The 19,245-nt window shown below is 41.6% G+C and overlaps 1 protein-coding gene across 3 annotated transcripts; it reads right to left on the bottom strand.

Moving 5' to 3' along the window:
* Positions 1 to 514: 514 nt before the first annotated feature.
* Positions 515 to 18,994, bottom strand: mrc1a (mannose receptor, C type 1a). Of its 3 annotated transcripts, none has more exons than XM_085362268.1 (30): positions 18,922 to 18,994; positions 18,414 to 18,815; positions 16,986 to 17,159; positions 15,777 to 15,932; positions 15,588 to 15,701; positions 15,335 to 15,475; positions 15,068 to 15,247; positions 14,548 to 14,705; positions 14,351 to 14,467; positions 14,154 to 14,269; positions 11,570 to 11,718; positions 7,973 to 8,172; positions 7,750 to 7,865; positions 7,565 to 7,646; positions 7,326 to 7,470; positions 7,172 to 7,210; positions 6,704 to 6,867; positions 6,503 to 6,567; positions 6,289 to 6,389; positions 6,018 to 6,157; positions 5,758 to 5,863; positions 5,495 to 5,661; positions 2,900 to 3,005; positions 1,944 to 2,176; positions 1,669 to 1,834; positions 1,419 to 1,571; positions 1,211 to 1,332; positions 967 to 1,120; positions 847 to 879; positions 515 to 756 (listed from the first exon to the last, which is right to left on the bottom strand). In XM_085362268.1, exons 1-30 carry the CDS (start codon positions 18,992 to 18,994, stop codon positions 515 to 517), a joined length of 4,314 nt encoding a protein of 1,437 aa, XP_085218394.1. The 3 variants fall into 3 exon arrangements, with proteins under 3 accessions (XP_085218394.1, XP_085218395.1, XP_085218396.1); XM_085362269.1 differs by having other exon boundaries at positions 967 to 1,125; positions 1,216 to 1,332; XM_085362270.1 differs by having other exon boundaries at positions 967 to 1,125; positions 1,216 to 1,332; positions 7,756 to 7,865.
* Positions 18,995 to 19,245: the final 251 nt, after the last annotated feature.

The following is a 19,245-nucleotide window of genomic DNA, read 5'->3' as shown; positions in this document are numbered from 1 at the left end:
AGTGGAAACTAAGCATGTTGCCTGCAGCTCTATTAGATTCAACTATTCATGTTTACCATAACTTAGTGGAAATCAGCCCAGTCTTCATGTATATCACGGCTCTAAATAAATACTATGCTTCTATTCATTCACTTAAAAGTAAAAAAAATGTAATTTTTTCTTCATCTTTTCATATTTTTTTAATCAGGCTTTGATTTAAATGCCATAAAAAGATTTGTCAAATAGCACTAAAATTCACTTTTTGTCATTCTCATCATTCATTAAAACAAAACAAAAAAATTTGTACACATTTCACATTTTACATTATCATGAAAAACGAAAACGCAATAATTTGTAATCACTATTTTTGATACAAATCGTACAATTGCCTCAAACCCCCACCCAAAACAAACAAACCAACCCCCCCCCCCACCAAACAGTTCCAGTTTCCAGAGAAGTGATCCAAAATATAAACATAAAATGAAAACAGAAATCAAATTTTCATGGGGTTGATTGCCAATCCTCTCCTGCCTTTCTATGCTTGCTCATTCTGTTCTATGTTCGCAACCAGCCCTTTGGTGTCCACCGCTGCTCGGTTTGGATTGTTGAAGTATAACTTGTTGTCAAAGGTGGATTCTCCCAGGGTGGGGGCAGGTATCCTAGGTATCCTTTTACGGAACAGGAGGAAGGCACCAAGTCCAACTATGGCGATTACAATTAATACTATAGCCACAGTGATGCCAGCGGACCCGTGTGTAGTTTCCTGGACGACGTGGGCTGAGGAGGCAAAAATGTAAAGTTGGAGCAGTGAATTTACTCAGATTTGAAAAATTAAAAAATATATGTTATATATTTTTAACAACTTACCAACAAATGGAGGCTTTTCTGTAGGTTTAATAACTAAAATGATAAATCAGTAAATAAATCAGTAAATACATACAAGGCTTATTTGAATATATTTTTTAAAAAAAAGCTTCTTTAAGTTACCTTTTGGTGTTTTGCAGATGAAAGAAAATGACCTTCTGCACTCTGTCGTACTCCACAGACCAGTGTAAGAACTGATGTACACACACGACTCTGACTGTGGCATTCCTGATTTCCAGTTGGTATAGTCCAAAGGGCTGTCATCGATCCACATCCACTTGTCTGAAGCGGAGACACATGTTAATTTATCAACACATATCCAATGTGTCGGTGTGTATATACATGTATATATTATGCTGAAGTTAACCTCACCTTCATGGGTCTTGTACATGCCAATCCAAAAGGTTTTGGCACTGTCCTGGAGAATCTCCACATTCTCTTCTATGAATTTACTCTCAATAGGGTCCTGAATACTCACTAGAGAAGCACCTGATAAACATGGTACAACAGTTAAAAGCTAAAGGTTATAAACATGGACATAATTCTCTGTTTACGTTGAATTATTTGTAACTTACCCATTTTTATACATTCAATTGAGGCGTGGGCCCAGTCGTTGGTCACTGAGCTGAAGAAGGAATAACAATGGCCTCTGAAAGGTATCCATGTTCTCCTGCTTGTTGATTGTGGACAGTCTCCAGGAAGCTGCGGGGGAGCAGTGGGAGCTACAACTGAAAAAGAAGGAGCAGGTTTTATGCCAGTCTTATGAGCTGCCTGCTAACTTTGCATAGTGAGTGTGTACAAAGTGTAAAACACAGAATGTCTCACCTTGTGACCTTTTGCAAAGGGAATAATAGGTATTGGTACATGGTGCAGTCTTCCATGTTTTGTCCACATCTACATACACACAGGCGTAGTTATTTTTAGGTTCATTTTTGCCCCATTTGGTGTATGACAGAGCCCAGTTATCCACCCACTTGAAGTGAAAACCAGTCTGAAAAAATAAAATCGTTGAAAACTGACACAGAGCTAGAAACAAGGTCAAAATCTCAACTTGAAATCCTGCTTGAACCAGCAATAAGCTGTAACAGGTAGACCCCTACCACATTGCTGTTGAGGCCAATCCACAAAGGCTCGTTGAGCTTGAGAATCTGCAAGGTGGCGTATGCGTGTGCTACGGGGCTCAGGATGCTAGCCAGCTCTGCATCATCTGCTTGGCACTGCCTCCTGGCCTCATCCCAGCGCATTTTCTGGGTCACCACTTTGTAGGAGTCATTGCCGAGCTTGTAGAAGGTCTTTGGTGACATAGTTGTGGGTTTGACAGCAATTTGTGAATCTGAGTAAATGACACACATTAGCTGGTAATCACAGTCACAAGAAATGTCTACGTAAGGTCTCTGCAACTCAAGTTCGATTACACAAAACTGAACTATTTTCCACTTTGCTTTTTCACCCCTCCTGTTTCTCTCATTGTTTTCACTTCTGTTTGATTACTTGCTCCTGTACTTTGACCTTCTTCATCCTCAGCAGCCCCCTGTGTATACAGAGTCCTGTTTTGACCCCCGTCTTTTTTTGTCAGATCACCTGTTTTGCTTCTGGTTGTGCTTCCTGTTTGGCTCCTAGCCATTCTCTGTGTGTTTTTCTTTTGTTTTTCATGCAGTGTAATGACGCATTTCTGTTGTAATGCCTGTTTCAACATCATGATTCAGCGTCCTCTCAACTGCCTTCATTCAACAATTCATGACAAGTCACACTTTTAAATAATTTAAATGTTGAAATCATTTTTGTTTATGCTGGGTATTGTTAAGCTAACTGTAAACTGATTGTTCTGATTGGCTGACTGTTACTAGGGCTATTGTGGCCATAGGCAACATGACCATATTAGGGTTAGTCACTGACATCACACAGATCCAAGAGTTAAAAAAGTTGTCTGAAGCTTGATCTTGTGACTCATAGAGGTGAGTTGCATAATACATTTAAGGATAAGGATAATAGAGAGCGCCTTCAAATTTAACAGCATGCTTTACTGATAGTGTGGCCTCGTCAGTTTGTTACTCACCAATTTTTCTTTTACAGATGAAGCCATAATCTGACTGACAGTCATCCACCTTCCAGTATCCAGTTTTTCTGGCACTGGTGCCCATCATGATCACGCAGTCATAGGACTGTCAAGCAGAAAAAAAAGGTTTGTTTCCATTGATTGTATTATGATGATAGTATGCTGACATTTCTTTTTACACACCGTTTGAGTAAGTAAATGTTTGCCTTATTGGTCTTACATAAATATTACCACTGGGGCATGCACACATAATCTGTGTAATCACTGTGTGATGGAGGAAGAATGGCTGGTGGAGTAAAAGAGTTTACAGATTTACTTATTAGGGGTGCAACGATATTCGTATCGATATTGAACCGTTCGATACAGTGCTTTCGGTTCGGTACGCATATGTATCGAACAATACAAAATTTGTAATTTATTTTATCAACTTTCCTTCTGACGATGCTGTCTGTGTTGAGTGCTCAGTAAATCTGCGTTTGACTACTCCGCCTAGGGTCGACAGTGCAGCCTAGGCGGAGTAGTCGAACGCAGATTCACTGAGCGCTCAACACAGACAGCATCGTCAGAAGGAAGAGCGCAGGGCAAGCTAGCGAGACAGAAGTTAAGCTCTCCTTACAACATGGACCTCCCCCACCCTCATTCAGATCTGGCGTTTGGAATTATTTTGGTTTTCATGTGACGTATGACCCTGAAGGTAAGCAGTCATGGACTAAAGTAAAACAGTATGTTGGATGTGCCATGCAATGCTCAATTACATGGGTGGGAACTAGTGTGTTAACGCAGTTAGCTCGTTAACGTGTTGGCCGTCTAGCCCCATGCACGGGCGATCGGCGGTAGCTCGTTAACGGAGATTTGCCGTGTTGTGGCGTTAAGGTCATTTCAACGAGATTAACCTGAAAGCACTAGTGGGAACACAACGAATATGACTGCACATTTACGCCGACATCATCCTAGTGCAAAGACAAATACAACAAGCATGCTACTAACTTTAGCCGAGTCATTTAGACAGCTGTTTAATATGCTGCTGAGAATATAGCCCAGAAGAAGCGGATAGTATAGCTTTTATTTTGGAAAGAGACATTTCTCTGTAATAAACTCTCTTTTCCAAAGATGAGTGATTCCTCAATCAGATACAGGGCTCGCAATATCGCTAGCCCGACGTCCTGGAGCTAGCGATTTTTTTCAGTCGGGCTACCAAAATCTATCTCTGCCCTGCCCGTCGGGCTATTGTAGGAAAAATATATGTCAATGCTTTTGCATTCTTTCGGAAATGTAGCTGGGTAATTATGTCATTGGCATCGGTGAGCCACTGTCAATATGTGACATATTGAAGTCGCGTTTGAATTTGCGCTTGTTTTTTTGCTTTCACTTTGCAATCGCGCGAACTGTGTATAGAGAGCGACAGCACTGATCTGTGAGTGATGATAATTTGCGCACCAATTCCTCCGACATCGTCTTATTAATCGTTAGCTTACTATGCAAACATGACAAGTGAAATCTCCCGCAGCTTAAACATGTGAGAGGTTGATCGCGCAGAGAATCGCTGAGCTTATGTGAGTGCGCGTGTAAAAGCAGCAGGATTTATATTTGACTACGATGACCTGGATGACTGAGAACCTTCACAGACAGATATATATTTTAGTTCTGCTGAGCCAAATAAGACAGGTCAGGGTGAAGAAGTGAGAGCCAAAGAAAAGCTTACCACAAAACGGAGAAGTTATGACAAATCAGACTATGAGGCAAAAAGAAAGTGCAGCTTTATGGTTTCATGGACAAAAGAATTTCTGTGGCTGCAATATGACGAGCTAAATAACCAGGGCTGCACATAAGTGGTCCGCAGGTGCGCATTCGCTGTCAAAATAAAAAACACGCACAAGGGTTAGGGTTAAATTTAAAAACTGTACTTTTGAGTTAAAATATATATTTATAATTTTAATAAATGACAAATTAAAAAGGCATGAACATTTTTTTTGTATCGAAAAAATATCGAACCGTGACACCAAAGTATCGAACTGAACCGAACCATGAATTTTGTGTATCGTTGCACCCCTATTACTTATTTAACTAAAAGTAGATACAAGTGGTGCTGTGTCTGCCTGCATGCTCTGCAGGCAGGTTAGGTTAACTGATGACTCTAAATTGACTGTGAGCACGGATGTCCACCTCTCTGTGTCTCTTCACCCAGCAAAGGCCACTGTGTGCTCGCCTCTGACCCTGTGGCAGCTGCGAGAGACTCCTGAACTCGATAACTGGAAACATAGCTGCTGTTGTTTTTTTCTTTCTATAGTACTGATTATGAAACAAAGATTTTAAATATTGTATATGTTCATTAGACCAAACCTTGACTTGGAAGCATGGGATAACAAAGAAATACTACCATTTCAGTGATTAAAAGTGATCTTTTGAATATCATATTAGACTTCTTCCTAATCATGTGCTAAGGTGACTGGGAACATCTGGGGCACATACATGTGCCATACTGTTAAACTAAACTGTTTATTTAATATTAGCTGTCTGGATAGGCAGCACTCAGTCTAATTCAATGTCTTTTCTAAATTAAAGCGTGTGAGGGAGAGAAAAAATTCTCAGAAAAACCTCATGAAAATATCTTCCTGGAGGTGCTGATGCTGGCTCCCCTAAGGCCCAGTTGGTGTAGGAAATACTTTTCCCATCTGTCCACACAAAGCGCATCTCCCAGTTGACATCATTCATACCAATCCAAAAATCTTCCTTGTAGTTCAGCATCTGTGTTGTTAGGAAAGCTAGAAAGGAATTATTGCAATGTAATTTAGTGACACATGAAAATCAGCCGATATGTTTAAACATGAACTGCACTTTGCAACACTCCTGTCACTCACCTTGCTCTTTCTCACTGGTTATAGAAAGCAGATTTCCTCCCTGGTTTATGCAGTGTGTCCTGGCATCGTGCCAGTTTTTGTGATTCCCCACAACAAATTTGTAGCACTGTGTAAATAAAATGTAATCAGGGCGTTTATACTGAAATAACAAATGGGCAGAAATCAACTTGGCCAGGATATTTTTCCATACTTTTTATTTATTTGTTTGTTTAATTAAAGACATTTACCTGGAATAATCTGTGTAGTACATATGTATTTACCTTTCCTTGGAAAGCTAGCCACTCTGGAGCACATCCTCCTTTGGGAGCTGTGGTCGGGGCCATTGTTGTATTGATAAAACTGTTGCTTCTCTTACATATCGACGGAAGCTCAATACCACAGTTAATATCATTCCAGTACCCTACATGTTAAGAATTTACAGAAAATTATGAATTGAATTGAATTTCAAATCATTTCAAGGGATTTAGGGATTAATTTTTTACTAACATTTACCATAAATTACAATATAGATTTTCTCTGTATTAGACTCACCCATGCTGTTGTACATAGTCACACAGTTTTCATCATTGTTGGCAAAGTTGGGCTCATTGTGTTCCCATGCGGTGTAAGTTACAGGGGTGCCATCAAGCCAGCTTAAAATGAAAAGAAGAGAATTAACAAGTTATCAAGAATCCTAAACATTTGATGAAGGTTGTTTGTAAACAGCTAGTGTTTTTTTTGTTGTAAATAATGCATTTTGATTTACCTAAACGATTTATCTAAATTCACTATCAGGCCGATGTAGTACTGTCCTTGTGTTCCTCTAGAAATCTGTTGAAACATAAAATGCGACTTTATATTAGGAGGAAAAGGAAAAAGAGACTCTGTGGATTTTAGAATTTAAACAAAATGCACAAAGGTCCTGATTTGATTTATCAGGTTTGGAAATGTATTCTATATTTCTTGCCTGTTTCCAAAGGAACTTTCTCTCGCTCTCTCCTGTGATGACTACAAGTTCACCAAAGTTTTTTTTGCAATAGGCTCTGGCTGCTTCCATACTCTGTTTGTTCATGTTCAGGTAATACTGGCTGTCATTGTATAGAAGCCATCCATCGTCTGTGGTGTTGTATTCTGCAAAGAGAGCAAAAACAGTCATTGGGAGTTCAGTCATGCAGGCAGCTTTGTAAATCTTTAAGTTGATTTATGAAAAGAAAAAAGGCAGAAATATTAAAGAATCCTTAGGGTTTAGACTCAAAGAACCATAAATGAATTAATGAGGTATAATTTACATTTTAGACCAATCAATGAAATAGCAGAGGGCATCGTTGAGTCTAGACAGAAGTGGTGAATCAACTGACCTAAACTGTATTTCTCAGTGAAATAAAAAGATCTGTTGAATCAACTAGACTTTTCTCTGAACAATAATTAAACTTACCTTGTACAGATATCACAGGCTCGGGGTTGGGAGTCACACCTGAGAATAAATAAACGAGACCCACAAATATTACCAAGCTTTAATTTAACACCAAATGTTTGGAAATCTGGCTCTGTGTGAGCTGAAATTCCAAGATATGATCAGCCTGTCTCACCTTTGCGTAACTGGCAAATCCAGCTATTGTAGGCATCACAGTGTCGATCATTCCACCTCATTCTTAAGTTAAGGTCCATCTCTGTACAGTGCTCGTTGTCATTGTGGTTATTTGGTTCTCCATAGCCCCAGTTCTCAAAGTCAAACTAGGTCAAAGTTTTTACAAAGATACATAATTAGGCAGGAAATGAGAGCAGTAATAATTAAAACTTTTCCTGATTGTTCTGAATTTCTACATACCGGTGATCCATCACTCCAGACAAAACCTCCATTGGTTCCCTGTAAGCTGAGGCCTATCCAGAATTTTTCACTGTAGTAGACACTGTATGAAAGTAAAAAACACAAGCACTGATTATCTGACTTGTTGATTTACCCAGTATGAATTCTGAGATATGCAAGCTGTTAGCTAGTGCAAGTAAACATACTTGAGCTCTCTACATTCCTGATGACTGTGTAAGCTTATGAGGTCCCCGCCAATGGCCCTGCAGAAGTCCCGTGCTTCAGACCAAGTCTTCTTTTCCTCTTGACGTTTCTTGTACGCCTTTATTAAGGAGTGAAAAAAAAAAAAGGGGGGGGGGGGGGGGGGAGCCAGTGTTTTATTACTGAAACGGCACAAATTTGTTATTGTTCTTAAGTTTGTGCTCCTACTTTGAAACATTTGTTCCCTTTGCTGAGCGGGGTCCACTCAGAAGCACAGGCCGCGGCCAGAGTGGTGGGTGGAGCTGTTGTTGTCTGCACACCCTCAGCACGTTTCTTGCAAATATACTTCTCCTTGTTACTGCAGCTGACAACATCCCATAGTCCAGCAAAAACTCCAGTTGTCATGGCAACACATCCTTGTTTTCTGTCTTTTATTAGAGTAAGATAAAAGCATACGGATTAGATTCAATCTAATACAGAAAAGAAACTATGTTGAGCATAACTTCTCATTAGTGATCATGAATTACATGACAATGATTATCATGACAGCATTCTCAGAACAATGGCAAAGACCAAGTGAAGTGAAGAAGGAGAACTGTAGATTGGGAAGGTCTGTCTCTAAACAACTTCAGATTCCGAGAATATCAGTTTAAATGATTTAGCTTAATCACAAGTTATTCAGCTGTGTCACCACCAGTGTTGGGTAAGTTACTTTAAAATAGTAACTTAGTTACATTACTAGTTACTTCTCTCAAAAGTAACTCAGTTACTTCAAGTTACTCGTTACTTTCAAAGTAACTAGTTACTAGGGAAAGTAACTTTGGTTTTACTCAGAATTCTCTTGTTAATGTGTTGCTTCCATAACTTTGCCAGTCTTCTAGCTTGCTTACTTGCCACAGTGCACTGTGCCACCTACCAATAGAAAGGAAAAGATAATGTGCATATTTCCACGAGAGAAATCCCACACCTGGACCGTCGTTGACTACTGCCATGATTCTAGCCTACGTCACAGCGTCATGTGCGCCTTTTACATCCAACACAAAAACTGCAGTCGTGGTGCTTTGATTGTACTCAGAACTCAGAAATTCTGCCTTCTGAATAGGAAGATGACACCAGACTGCAGATGAGCTGCATACAGAGCTGGACTGGGACAGAAAATTGGCCCGGACATTTTGACTAGAGACTGGCCCACCATTATAGGAAAAATCATAAAGCCTTTGAATGAAAACAAACGCTGTTGTGACAGTGATGTTCACTGTTTTGATGGTATATATGCATCAATCTATCAATCGTTTGTTGTAAGATTCAGATAATTATTTTTTTAAAAGCTAGACATTTTAAATGAGAATAAGAAAGAAAAGTATTTCTTTGTGCCCCCCTTTCCCCGTTAATGCCCTATGTGATGGACCGAGCAGTGAAGGAAACTTAGGCACAGGTTAAAGTCCAAAAAAGACCACTAACATGGTGATATTACCACTGTGTGGCTGTAAGTGCAGCCATCACACCCTACATGCCCCCCTGGCCACACTTTGCTAGATCCGCCCCTGCACAGTTACCAGCTGTCAGCTACCTAAAAAAGGACCCTGGTGTTATTTATCTCTCAGAAATAGTTCATAACTTCCCTTCAACTCATTCATGTCACCTAAAAGGTAAACCTGTTTCTCCATCACCTGTTCAACTCTGATGATCCAGTAAGGACATCTCCTGGTTTCATCTTCATGTTTCCCTCTCACCAGATAACCAAGCCATATCATGACCAGCAGCTTTTACAGCTGTGGCTCCAGCAAACATCAGCTGATACTAGAAATTAATATTAAATTCTAACAACAGCTGATCAAGCTTAAACGTGCTGCTGTTGTTTAGCGCGACATCCGCTGGTTTCCTCTTTCGGCGCAAAGTGGGCGATAAACAAACAAGAGAGCCGATCAGCTGATCATTGATCAGTTTTCATGACTGAAGTAGAAACGGGAGAGGGAGGGGGGAGAATGAAAGAAGAATAGGCAGCTGTGCAGCAAAGACACAGAATAACTCCAGCTTTGTGCCTTTTTCATTGTAGCTGAATTACGGGACAAACTGTTCCTTTTCACCTCAATAAGAAACGCGTAATATTTTCTCTGAATACCAGACGGGACGGTTGGCAACTCTAATAACTTATGAACAAAATAAAGTTCAACATCATTAACATCATAGCACCACCCAGCTGTATAGAAACCCCGTCATGCTAGCTAGCACGCAGTACGGAAAAAGTCAGAATAACGAAAATAAACTACACCTAAACTTGGTTTATATCTGACCCAGATAGACTGCAGGTCATAACTTCTTACCTGAAGTTCAGTTCACACTTGGACCGGTGGCCGCCTCGGGTCTCTTTTCCTTCTGCCTCCCTTTTCCTTCATCCACCTGCTGCCTCCACCACTTGCTAATGTTACTGAATCTGTGGAAGCTCCGCGATAGCCACCACACGAAGTAACGAGTAACGACCCTATCTAAATCCCAGTAACGACTAACGCGTTCCTGATTTTGGCATAATAACTAGTTACCGTGGTCGTTACCACAATAATAACGTAGTTACTGTAACGCGTTACTTAATAACGCGTTAGTCCCAACACTGGTCACCACATTGCCAAAATCTGGAAGAAGACCCTAACTTTCTCCCTCAATTGAGAGGAAATTTAGTTAGTTCAGGAACAAGCTAGGAACAACCAAGACTGAATATTGACATGAACTGGAAACTGGGGGCCTCTGGATGTCTGGAGTTTTGATCTCCTCCATACCTGCTTCATGCCCTGGTGGACGGAGCTGTGGCTCCCCACACCCTCTAGCAGATCATTACATGAAGGAACCTTTTAAATACAAGCGTGTCCATGCTCACAGGTGTACACACGGGTGCTCACACACACATACACCCTTTTTGGCTCCTACCTCAAAGCACACTGTGCGCTGTCGATCTTACGTGCTGCACAATAATGTTTAATATTTAGTATTTACTGTTATATTCCCATAGATCATCTTGATGTTGTTTATTGTATTGCTCTCATTTTCTTCTGCTTGTTTTCTTTTTTCTTTCTCAACAGGTGATCCAGGTGATTGATATGTGTATTTTTTTTTGTCTGCTTATTTAGTTGGTTTTTGTTTTTTTGCCCTTTATCCCCGTCCCTCTTCTCTGCTGTTTTTTCCCCCTCTTCCTTTCTCCCTTTTCTTTTCCTCATTCAAGTCTGTCCCGAATCTAGCAAGTGAAAATAAAAAAATAAATAAAATAAACAATAAAAGGTGAATCAAATAGACCATTACGGCAAGGCTGGGATGGTCAGTTTGGTAAAGTAAATCCGTCGGGCATCTTTCCTCGCCTTTAGACAATAATTCTGATGGCAAAAGAACCAAACGGGACAGACAAAAAAAAAAAGAAAAAAAAAAGACATGAACTGGAAACTGCTGTAATCCCAGCTTCACTGTCAATAGTGAAGCCAGTTTCAGAAATCAGCACCTTCAAGCTCGACTAAAATTTGAAGCTGTCCACTATTCAGCCAAAATAATAGGAGTAAAGGGGAGGAGTAAATTAAGAACACTGTATCAACTGCCAAGCATGGTGGTGGTAGCAACATGCTCTATATGCTCTAGGACTGTTTTGCTGACAATGGTTCTGCTACATTACACAAAGGGTGAATTCTTCCAAATTCTACAACTTCTCAAATCATTGGCTAGATGGACACAAACTTGGGCACAAATGGGTATTCCAACAGGACAGTGATGCCAAACACACATCAAAACTGACTCTGGATTGTAATAAGTTAAAGAGTGTATAAGGTTAAAGAGTCTAAGGTGTACCTGGCATTCCCACATTGAAATTAGTGAACGTGACCGCTCTTTCAGTCATCCATTTGAACATGTTTCTGTCTTCTGTGTTCGATAAGCCTGTCCAGAAGTACTTCTCTGGTCTCAAGCCCACCAAACTGACCAGAAAAGCATTCTCATATCTGCATGAAAACATACACAAAGTTTGGCATATGTGTGACATTTCTGCATTAGAATTAAGTGTGGAATAGTTGTAAAGTCCAAAACAGACAAACAAATTTTCATGTCATGGTTCAGTACTGTCCATACTAGTCTGATGAAGGCTCTAATATTAAAGGATTTTTATGTAAAAGTAGGCGATCACGATCAAGTGATCAGAGCTCTAGTAAAGCTACCCTTGTCCAGTGATTTCTTTTGCATCCCCTATAAAAAAACAAACAAAAAAAAAACTGAAGAAAGAACTGAAACCATGTTCCTCAAGAATTGAGTAATGATATGAGCAAGGACTGTGCAATCCAATTTTAATCTAGTTTCAACTTCTAATGACTACGTAAATGAAAATTATTGCACAATATTGAAAATGTATGGTCTACCAATAGAACAAAAAGCAAAGGTGGTGCAGGCCCACCACCCACAGGAGGCACCGTGGGGGCCGGGTGCATTGTGAGCCGGGCGGCGGCCAGGAGCGGAGGACCGATCCCCGGCTACCAAGACTGGCAATTGGTACACAGAATTTCACCCCTCTGGTGGGGAAGGAGGCTGAGTTAGTGCGTGAGGTTGAGAGGTACCGGTTAGATATAGTCAGGCTCACATCAACGTACACCTTGGGCTCTGGAACTAGCCTCCTGGAGAGGGGCTGGACTCTGTCTCAGTCTGGAGTTACCCCTGGTGAGAGGTGGCGGGCCAGGGTGGGTATCTTGGTATCCCCTTGGCTTGCTGCCGGTATGTTGGGGTTTCTCCCAGTGGACGAGAGGGTTTTTTCCCTTCACCTCCAGGTCGGGGAATGAGTCCTGACCGTCGTCTGTGCTTATGCGCCGATTGGCGGTTCAGAGTACCCAGCCTTCTTGGAGTCCCTGGGTGGGGTACTGGAGGGTGGTCCTCCTGGAGAGTCTGTTGTCCTACTGGGAGACTTCAATGCTCACGTCACTTGTTTTGTTATTGGACTTAAGCGGGTGGTGGCTGAAGCAAAAACTCGGGTGTGGGAGGAGTTCGGAGAGGCCATGGAAAAAGACTTTTGGACTGCCTTGAAGAGATTCTGGCAAACCGTCAGGCGACTCAGGAGGAGAAAGCGGTGTCCCGAGTTTCTGAAGGCTCTGGATGTTGTAGGGCTATCTTGGTTGACATGCCTCTACAATGTTGTGTGGAGATCAGGGGCAGTACCCCTGGACTGGCAGACCGGGGTGGTGCTTCCCATCTTTAAGAAAGGGGACCGGAGGCTGTGTTCCAACTACAGGGGAATCACACTCCTCAGCCTCCCTGGGAAAGGCATTCGACCGTGTCCCTCGGGGGGGGGGGGGGGGGGGGTCCTGTGGGTGGTGGTCCGGGAGTATGGGGTGTCTGGCCCATTGCTACGGGCCATTCAGTCCTTATACAACCGTTGCAAGAACTTGGTCCACATAGCCGGCAATAAGTCGAAGTCGTTCCTGGTGGGTGATGTGCTCAGCCAGGGCTGCCCTTTGTCACCAATTCTGTCCATTATTTTTATGGACAGAATTTCTAGGCGTAGCCAAGTGGTGGAAGGCTTTCACTTGGGTGGTCTCAGGATCTCATCTCTGCTTTTTGCAGATGATGTGATTCTGTTGGCTTCATCTGGTGATGGGGTTCCAGCTCACCTTGGAACGATTCACAGCCGAGTGTGAAGTGGTGGGAATGAGAATCAGCACCTCCCAATCTGAGGCCATGGTCCTCAGCCGGAAAAGGGTGGAGTGCCCACTTCGGGTTAGGGACGAGTTCCTGCCCCAAGTGGAGGAGTTTAAGTATCTCAGGGTGTTGTTCACAAGTGACGGGAGAAGGGAGCGGGAGATCAACAGACGGATTGGTGCAGCGGCCACAGTGATGCAGACACTGTACCGATCTGTTGTGGTTAACAGAGAGATGAGTGTAAAAGCAAAGCTCTCAATTTACTGGTCGATTTACGTCCCTACCCACACCTATGGTCACGAGCTTCGGGTAATGACCGAAAGAATGAGATCTCGGATACAAGCGGCAGAAATGGGCTTCTTCCAAAGGGTGGCTGGCCTCTCCCTTAGAGATAGGATGAGAAATTCGGCGATTTGGGAGGGGCTCAGAGTAGAGCCGCTTCTCCTCGAGATCGAAAGAAGCCAGCTGAGGTGAGTCGGGCACCTGACAAAGATGCCTCCTAGGCACCTCCTGGGTGAGGTTTTATGGGCATCTCCCACCAGGAAGAAGCCCCGGGGCAGACCCAGGACACGCTGGAGAGGTTATATCTCTGGGCTGCCCTGGGAATGCCTTGTTGTTCCCCCAGACAAGCTGGAGGAGGAAGGTCTGGGCTTCTCTGCTTGGGCTTCTGCCCCAGATAAGCTGAACAAAATGGATGGAGAGATGAATGGATATTTGGTATTTGAACTAATACAGAACATCTAAACATGAAATATACCTATCAGACACATCCACCAGGTTCGCACCAGCCCCTGAGCATGCCTGCTTTGCCTCTTCAAAGGTTTTTTTCTCAGCTCCGATGTTATAACAGTATGAACCAAACCTGATTGATCCCTAAAAAAAGGGGAAAAAAATGATGAATAAAGGCTTTTCTGTTAAATTGCACCTGTATTTAAAGGAGAGGACATAACTCACAAGAGTGCACCCTTTGTTGACTTCTGCTAGACTGCCTCCAATTGGTTTAGCCGAGGCCTTCTTCTTGCACATATATCCATGCAACTTCTCACAAGTGTGATCTGCCCACTTACCATCCTGTATAAGAAATACAGAGGGGTCTTAGAGTTGTAACTTTATAACAGAATTGATTGTGGTTTTGCAAGAATTTGTGCTACCTTTCCTTGAATCAGGACACAGTCCTCTTGGAAGCTGGTGAGATGAGAGGGCTCATCACTCTGCCACTGGGTAAAGGTGACATGTGAGTGATCGGACCATTCAAAGAGCATCTGGTTCTTTTGGTCATTCATGCCAATCCAGAGCACATCTGTCGGCACTGAGGTTTGAAGTATATAGAGACGGAAAGTGGTCATATATGTCTCCTTACTCTTTCAGGCTGTTTTTATAATAGAATTGTTTAATGAACGTCACAAATTTATTTATTTAGTCTGGTTTGGAGGTGCTGCCAGCTATAGTTTGTTACAAAGCTCATACTGTACAACCTAGCTAATGCTATGCCAAGCTAATTAGCTCAAGGCTAGTTTCATATTTTCTCAAAATGTAAAATTATTTCTTTTCATTTATAGGTAGGTAGGTAATAGGTAGGCCTATTCCACGTCACGATAGAGTACTTACTTTCTGATATTTCAGTACTTTAGCAGGATATTGTTATTTGTTGTTATCTTCTTGTACACTTACTGTATCCAGATTGAGAAATAATGAAGCTCTGCTCCTCTATGTTATGTATGCTGGCAAGATCTCCTCCTTCTTTGCGGCATGCAGCTAAAGCATTACTCCACATCTCTGCAGTCCTCACCAGATAGTAGCAGTTTCCTGCATAGTGAACCCAGTGATTGGGGCAAAAGCCAGGCTGTTTGGCTGTGGACAGAGACCAGAAGGGCTAAGAACAAACTCTTTCTAGGTTTGTATTGTAAAGATATGGACTCATAATAAATGGAAATTTACTCGATGGTGGGGGCAGACTGGTAGCGTTTCCTTTACGACAAATGTAACCAAGTTTCTTGCTGCACACGCTGCTCTCCCACTTTGAGGCCTTTGCAGCATTTAGGGTTGCACAGTTTAACCCAGGGTTTGATGATGGATGACCTGTGGGAAGCACAGGTTAGTTAATGCTAAATATAAAAGGGTGTACTTTTGAAGTACTCCAGGTATTTAAAAAACTCACACAATTCCATGACATATACCAAGACATACTAACCTGGGGCCCAGTTTAAATATCTGAAAGGGTTTCCGTTGCTCCACTGCCATCCACTATCAAAATCCAAGCTGTTCAGCCCAATCCACAGAGATGAGCCCAAATGATTTGCTAACCCTGTGTCAACACATGCATTTGAAATTAATGTATCATCAGCAATATAACACAGATGATAGAAGGCTGATTATGTACCTGAAATGTATGACTGCTCATGCAGCTCTACGATGCTGAGGAGGTCGGCTCCCTGCTGCTGGCAGCTCTTCCTGGCCTGATACCAAGTCAACACTGACTGTGCGTTTAACTGATACTGAACCCCTGTGACTGGGTCAGTGATCCAGTTGGAGGATGCTAGATTATGGTAAAGACACAAAGCGCTATAAATTATTACACAGCTGGAAATTACTTACATCAGGAAGTTAAATTCATTGAACGCTCCCTGACTTCAGTACACAGTGAAGGATTCAGTTTCTTTTATTACCCTGCATGGTTTGAATATGGACTGAAGATTGGGTGCTATCACAATTTAAAACATGTCTGTTTTGATGACATGTTGATCTATAACAGTGATTCCCGAAGTGTGAGCTGGGGGGGGCCTGGTGGGCGGTGAAGGTACTGCAGGTGGTGCTGCAGTAATAAGAGAAATTCAGTTTGAAATTACAAGTATATGCAATTACATATGTATATAAATGTATTTATTTAAATTAAGGTTAATTAAAATTAGTAATAAGAGGTGGTTAGTTTGTGATATTATAGTACTGAGGTTTGTGTGGCAGGTGGGCCTTAACACTGATTGGGCAACATTAGCAATTTATAGCCAACAGCCTGTGTTGTTTATGCTTTTTGAATAACATTTTCAAAGAAATACACTGATTTTTCTTGTATTTTGATTAGAAGAAAGATTAAGGTGGGCCCCATGGGAGTCTGTGGTTTTTAGGTGGGCCACAGCAGTCTTAATTTTGGGAATAGCTGATATACAGGAACAGAAAGTATCAATAAGAATTTCAAAACTTAAAGGAAGAAAGTATATAAAGTATGTAATTTAAGAAACATCTTCTACAGCCTCAGATGGGACGGAACTCTGACTTTATAAAGCAGTCTGGTAAAGGGAGATCCCTTTATTTTGCTGTTGCTTTCCTGCCTCAGTTTAAGAGCAGTGCCAGGGGAAACTTAAGCCTGTGAAAAGAGGAAACAGAGGACAGTGCTGTGTTGACAGTCCATGAGAGGAAAAGGTCAGAGAGGGTCAGAAAACGGGCCTGCAGCACTTAATTCTTCATAAAAAACAAAGTTTTTGTGCATGATTTAATAAAAGTAACCATGGAGGACTTCCTGTCTTCATATTATAGATGTAAAGTGGACTGGATCAGACCATCTTTCAGGTTAAAGAGATTTTTCATTCCTTACCTCTGGTTGGACAAAGTCCCCATTTTCCCACTTTATCATAATCTCTCTCTGTGGCACACCACAGCTGTCCATCCGTACGACCGTCTTTAGTGCATTCGGCGTACCACTTCTCGTGGAACTTAAAAGGGAACTGACAAGCGGTTCCAAAAGCATTTCCTCCTAGTGTGAATATCTCTGCGGAGACACAAATAATGGAGACGTGCAGTCATTTCACCAGCATGTGATTGATAATTATGAGAGTTTGCCTCCCAACTTCTTAGGTTTCTTTTCTTAAGCTTTTAGAACTTCATTCAATTGATTTCAGCCAATTTACCCTCAAGTTTGTTTACTGATGCTGAGTGAGAAGGAGTAGTGTTCGGTTTCTTGCCCTGGTTAAAGTCAGTCATTTAAATTTAGAAAATGAACTTGTGCTTGTAATGGACACGTGCCCATGATGAAAAGGGGTTTTTCCCAAAACGCTCCAGAATGTTGGGAAGTGCTGCAAACGTTGCAAATGGTAAGTACAAATCACTGCAAATCACTCCAAACCAAAAGTACATTAAAGCACGCAAACTCATACTTGTACTTTGCAAATAGGTTATCAGGTGTGATAAATGAGTCTAAAGTTTTAGCTTGACCTGAAAGTGATGGTGGATGTTAAAACTTAATACAGCTTTTGGTTGTTTGAGTTACCAAGCTTTAAAAAGTGTGGGTTTTTCACCTATCCACCATGGATTCCAGTTATACAGTTGAGACTTGCTGCCTATGCTGTGCACAGAGAGTGCCTTCATAAGGACTGCTTATTATCTGTGCTGCACTGACAATTATGCAGTCTCACCAGCGATCCCTGACTGTGTTCACTTTTAGTAAGAACAGCAAGTTTCTCAACAGCTATGCTGTAACCAGCTCCCCTCTAGTCCAAGAAAATCTTTCTAAAAATTATACCTGCAGTTGAAAACATAATTTCGTAATGCTTAAATCCTCAAATGCTACACTCCAAACAACGACATATTCTAACATGTGCTAAAACATTCATACTCTGTCCAAATATTCAAAAAGAAGGGGGAAAGAATAAGAACTATGTTACTTTCCCTAGACAACTACAAAATCCCCAATAAATATTATTATAGCCAAGCCAAGTTTCGTACTCAGATCAGATAAAAAAACAACCTTCCACATACTTTAAGATATTTAGATGGTAAATGTAATTTCATCAGTAGCCATAGCACTTTTATAACCTAGTTTGCTTTGTACAGATTGTAATATTTTGCATTTGTAATTTGAATGGAAGTAAGAAAATTTTTATTGTACTTTACAAATTCCAAAAACAACAACTTTAAAGCATGCACTGTTCAAGGACCTTCTAAAACACATTTCTAAACTTTCTACAAAGCTAAAGCAGACTCAGGTTTAGCTATCTTTGTAGGCTCTTGTGCCCATCATTCCTACCTTGATATCCCTTTGAACAGAGGTCCCCCTGAGTGCCATATATCCTCCAGCGACTCCAGATCCCAGAACCTTTGTAGATCATGACGCTTTTCTCATTGCGGTTGCCCCAGTTTAAGTGCAGGTCCTGGTCTTTTAGGCCAAAGAGGGTATCGTTCTTACACTGCCAATGCTGGAGGTCATTGCTCTCATCACATTCCACGAGCTGCACCTTCACCCAGTCTTTTATCGCTGTTGTACCCAAACACAGCTTAAGGGACAAACTGAGGAGACGAGACTCAGAGACCCATCGGAACTGTTGATCTTTGGCATGAGGATTACAAGCATCCACTGTTATAAAGGTGGCACTCGCCACCTTTACGCACTTGTTGTGATCTTCATTGAAAATCAGGAAGCTACTCGTGTCTGGAGCAGAGCAAAAAGAAAATTCAGCAACACATTCCCATGGGATATGTTTTTCAAATGAAGCCACAAGTGTATTAACCAACAAAAATGTTTCTGTGTTACATACCTATATCAGCGGTGATGCAGAAGACTTGGACAAGGACACAGAGGACCACAGCAAAATTTAAACAGGGCAACATTATCCTTGTGTAGTTTGCAGTTACTGTTGGATGAGACTGTAGCAGAGATTTCCCGTCATGAGCAAAGAGGTCTGGTGTATACAAAGGTGTGTGACATGGAGCAACAGTGATCCAGAGACTCAGTGCCTTCCCTTTTTAATCAGACAGATGGATATCCTGTCACATGAGTAGTTACGCCTGGTCAAACTCCTGGAAGTTCCACAAGCTTTGCAGACCTTTTGGCAGGGTAGGCAGGAAGTAGGAAACAAACA

This window comes from Diplotaxodon limnothrissa, linkage group LG9 (assembly GCF_057381915.1).
Source record: "Diplotaxodon limnothrissa isolate DT_005_m linkage group LG9, D_limnothrissa_male_GT1.1, whole genome shotgun sequence".
Taxonomy (NCBI): domain Eukaryota; kingdom Metazoa; phylum Chordata; class Actinopteri; order Cichliformes; family Cichlidae; genus Diplotaxodon; species Diplotaxodon limnothrissa.
This window is presented reverse-complemented; position numbering and strand designations above follow the sequence as displayed.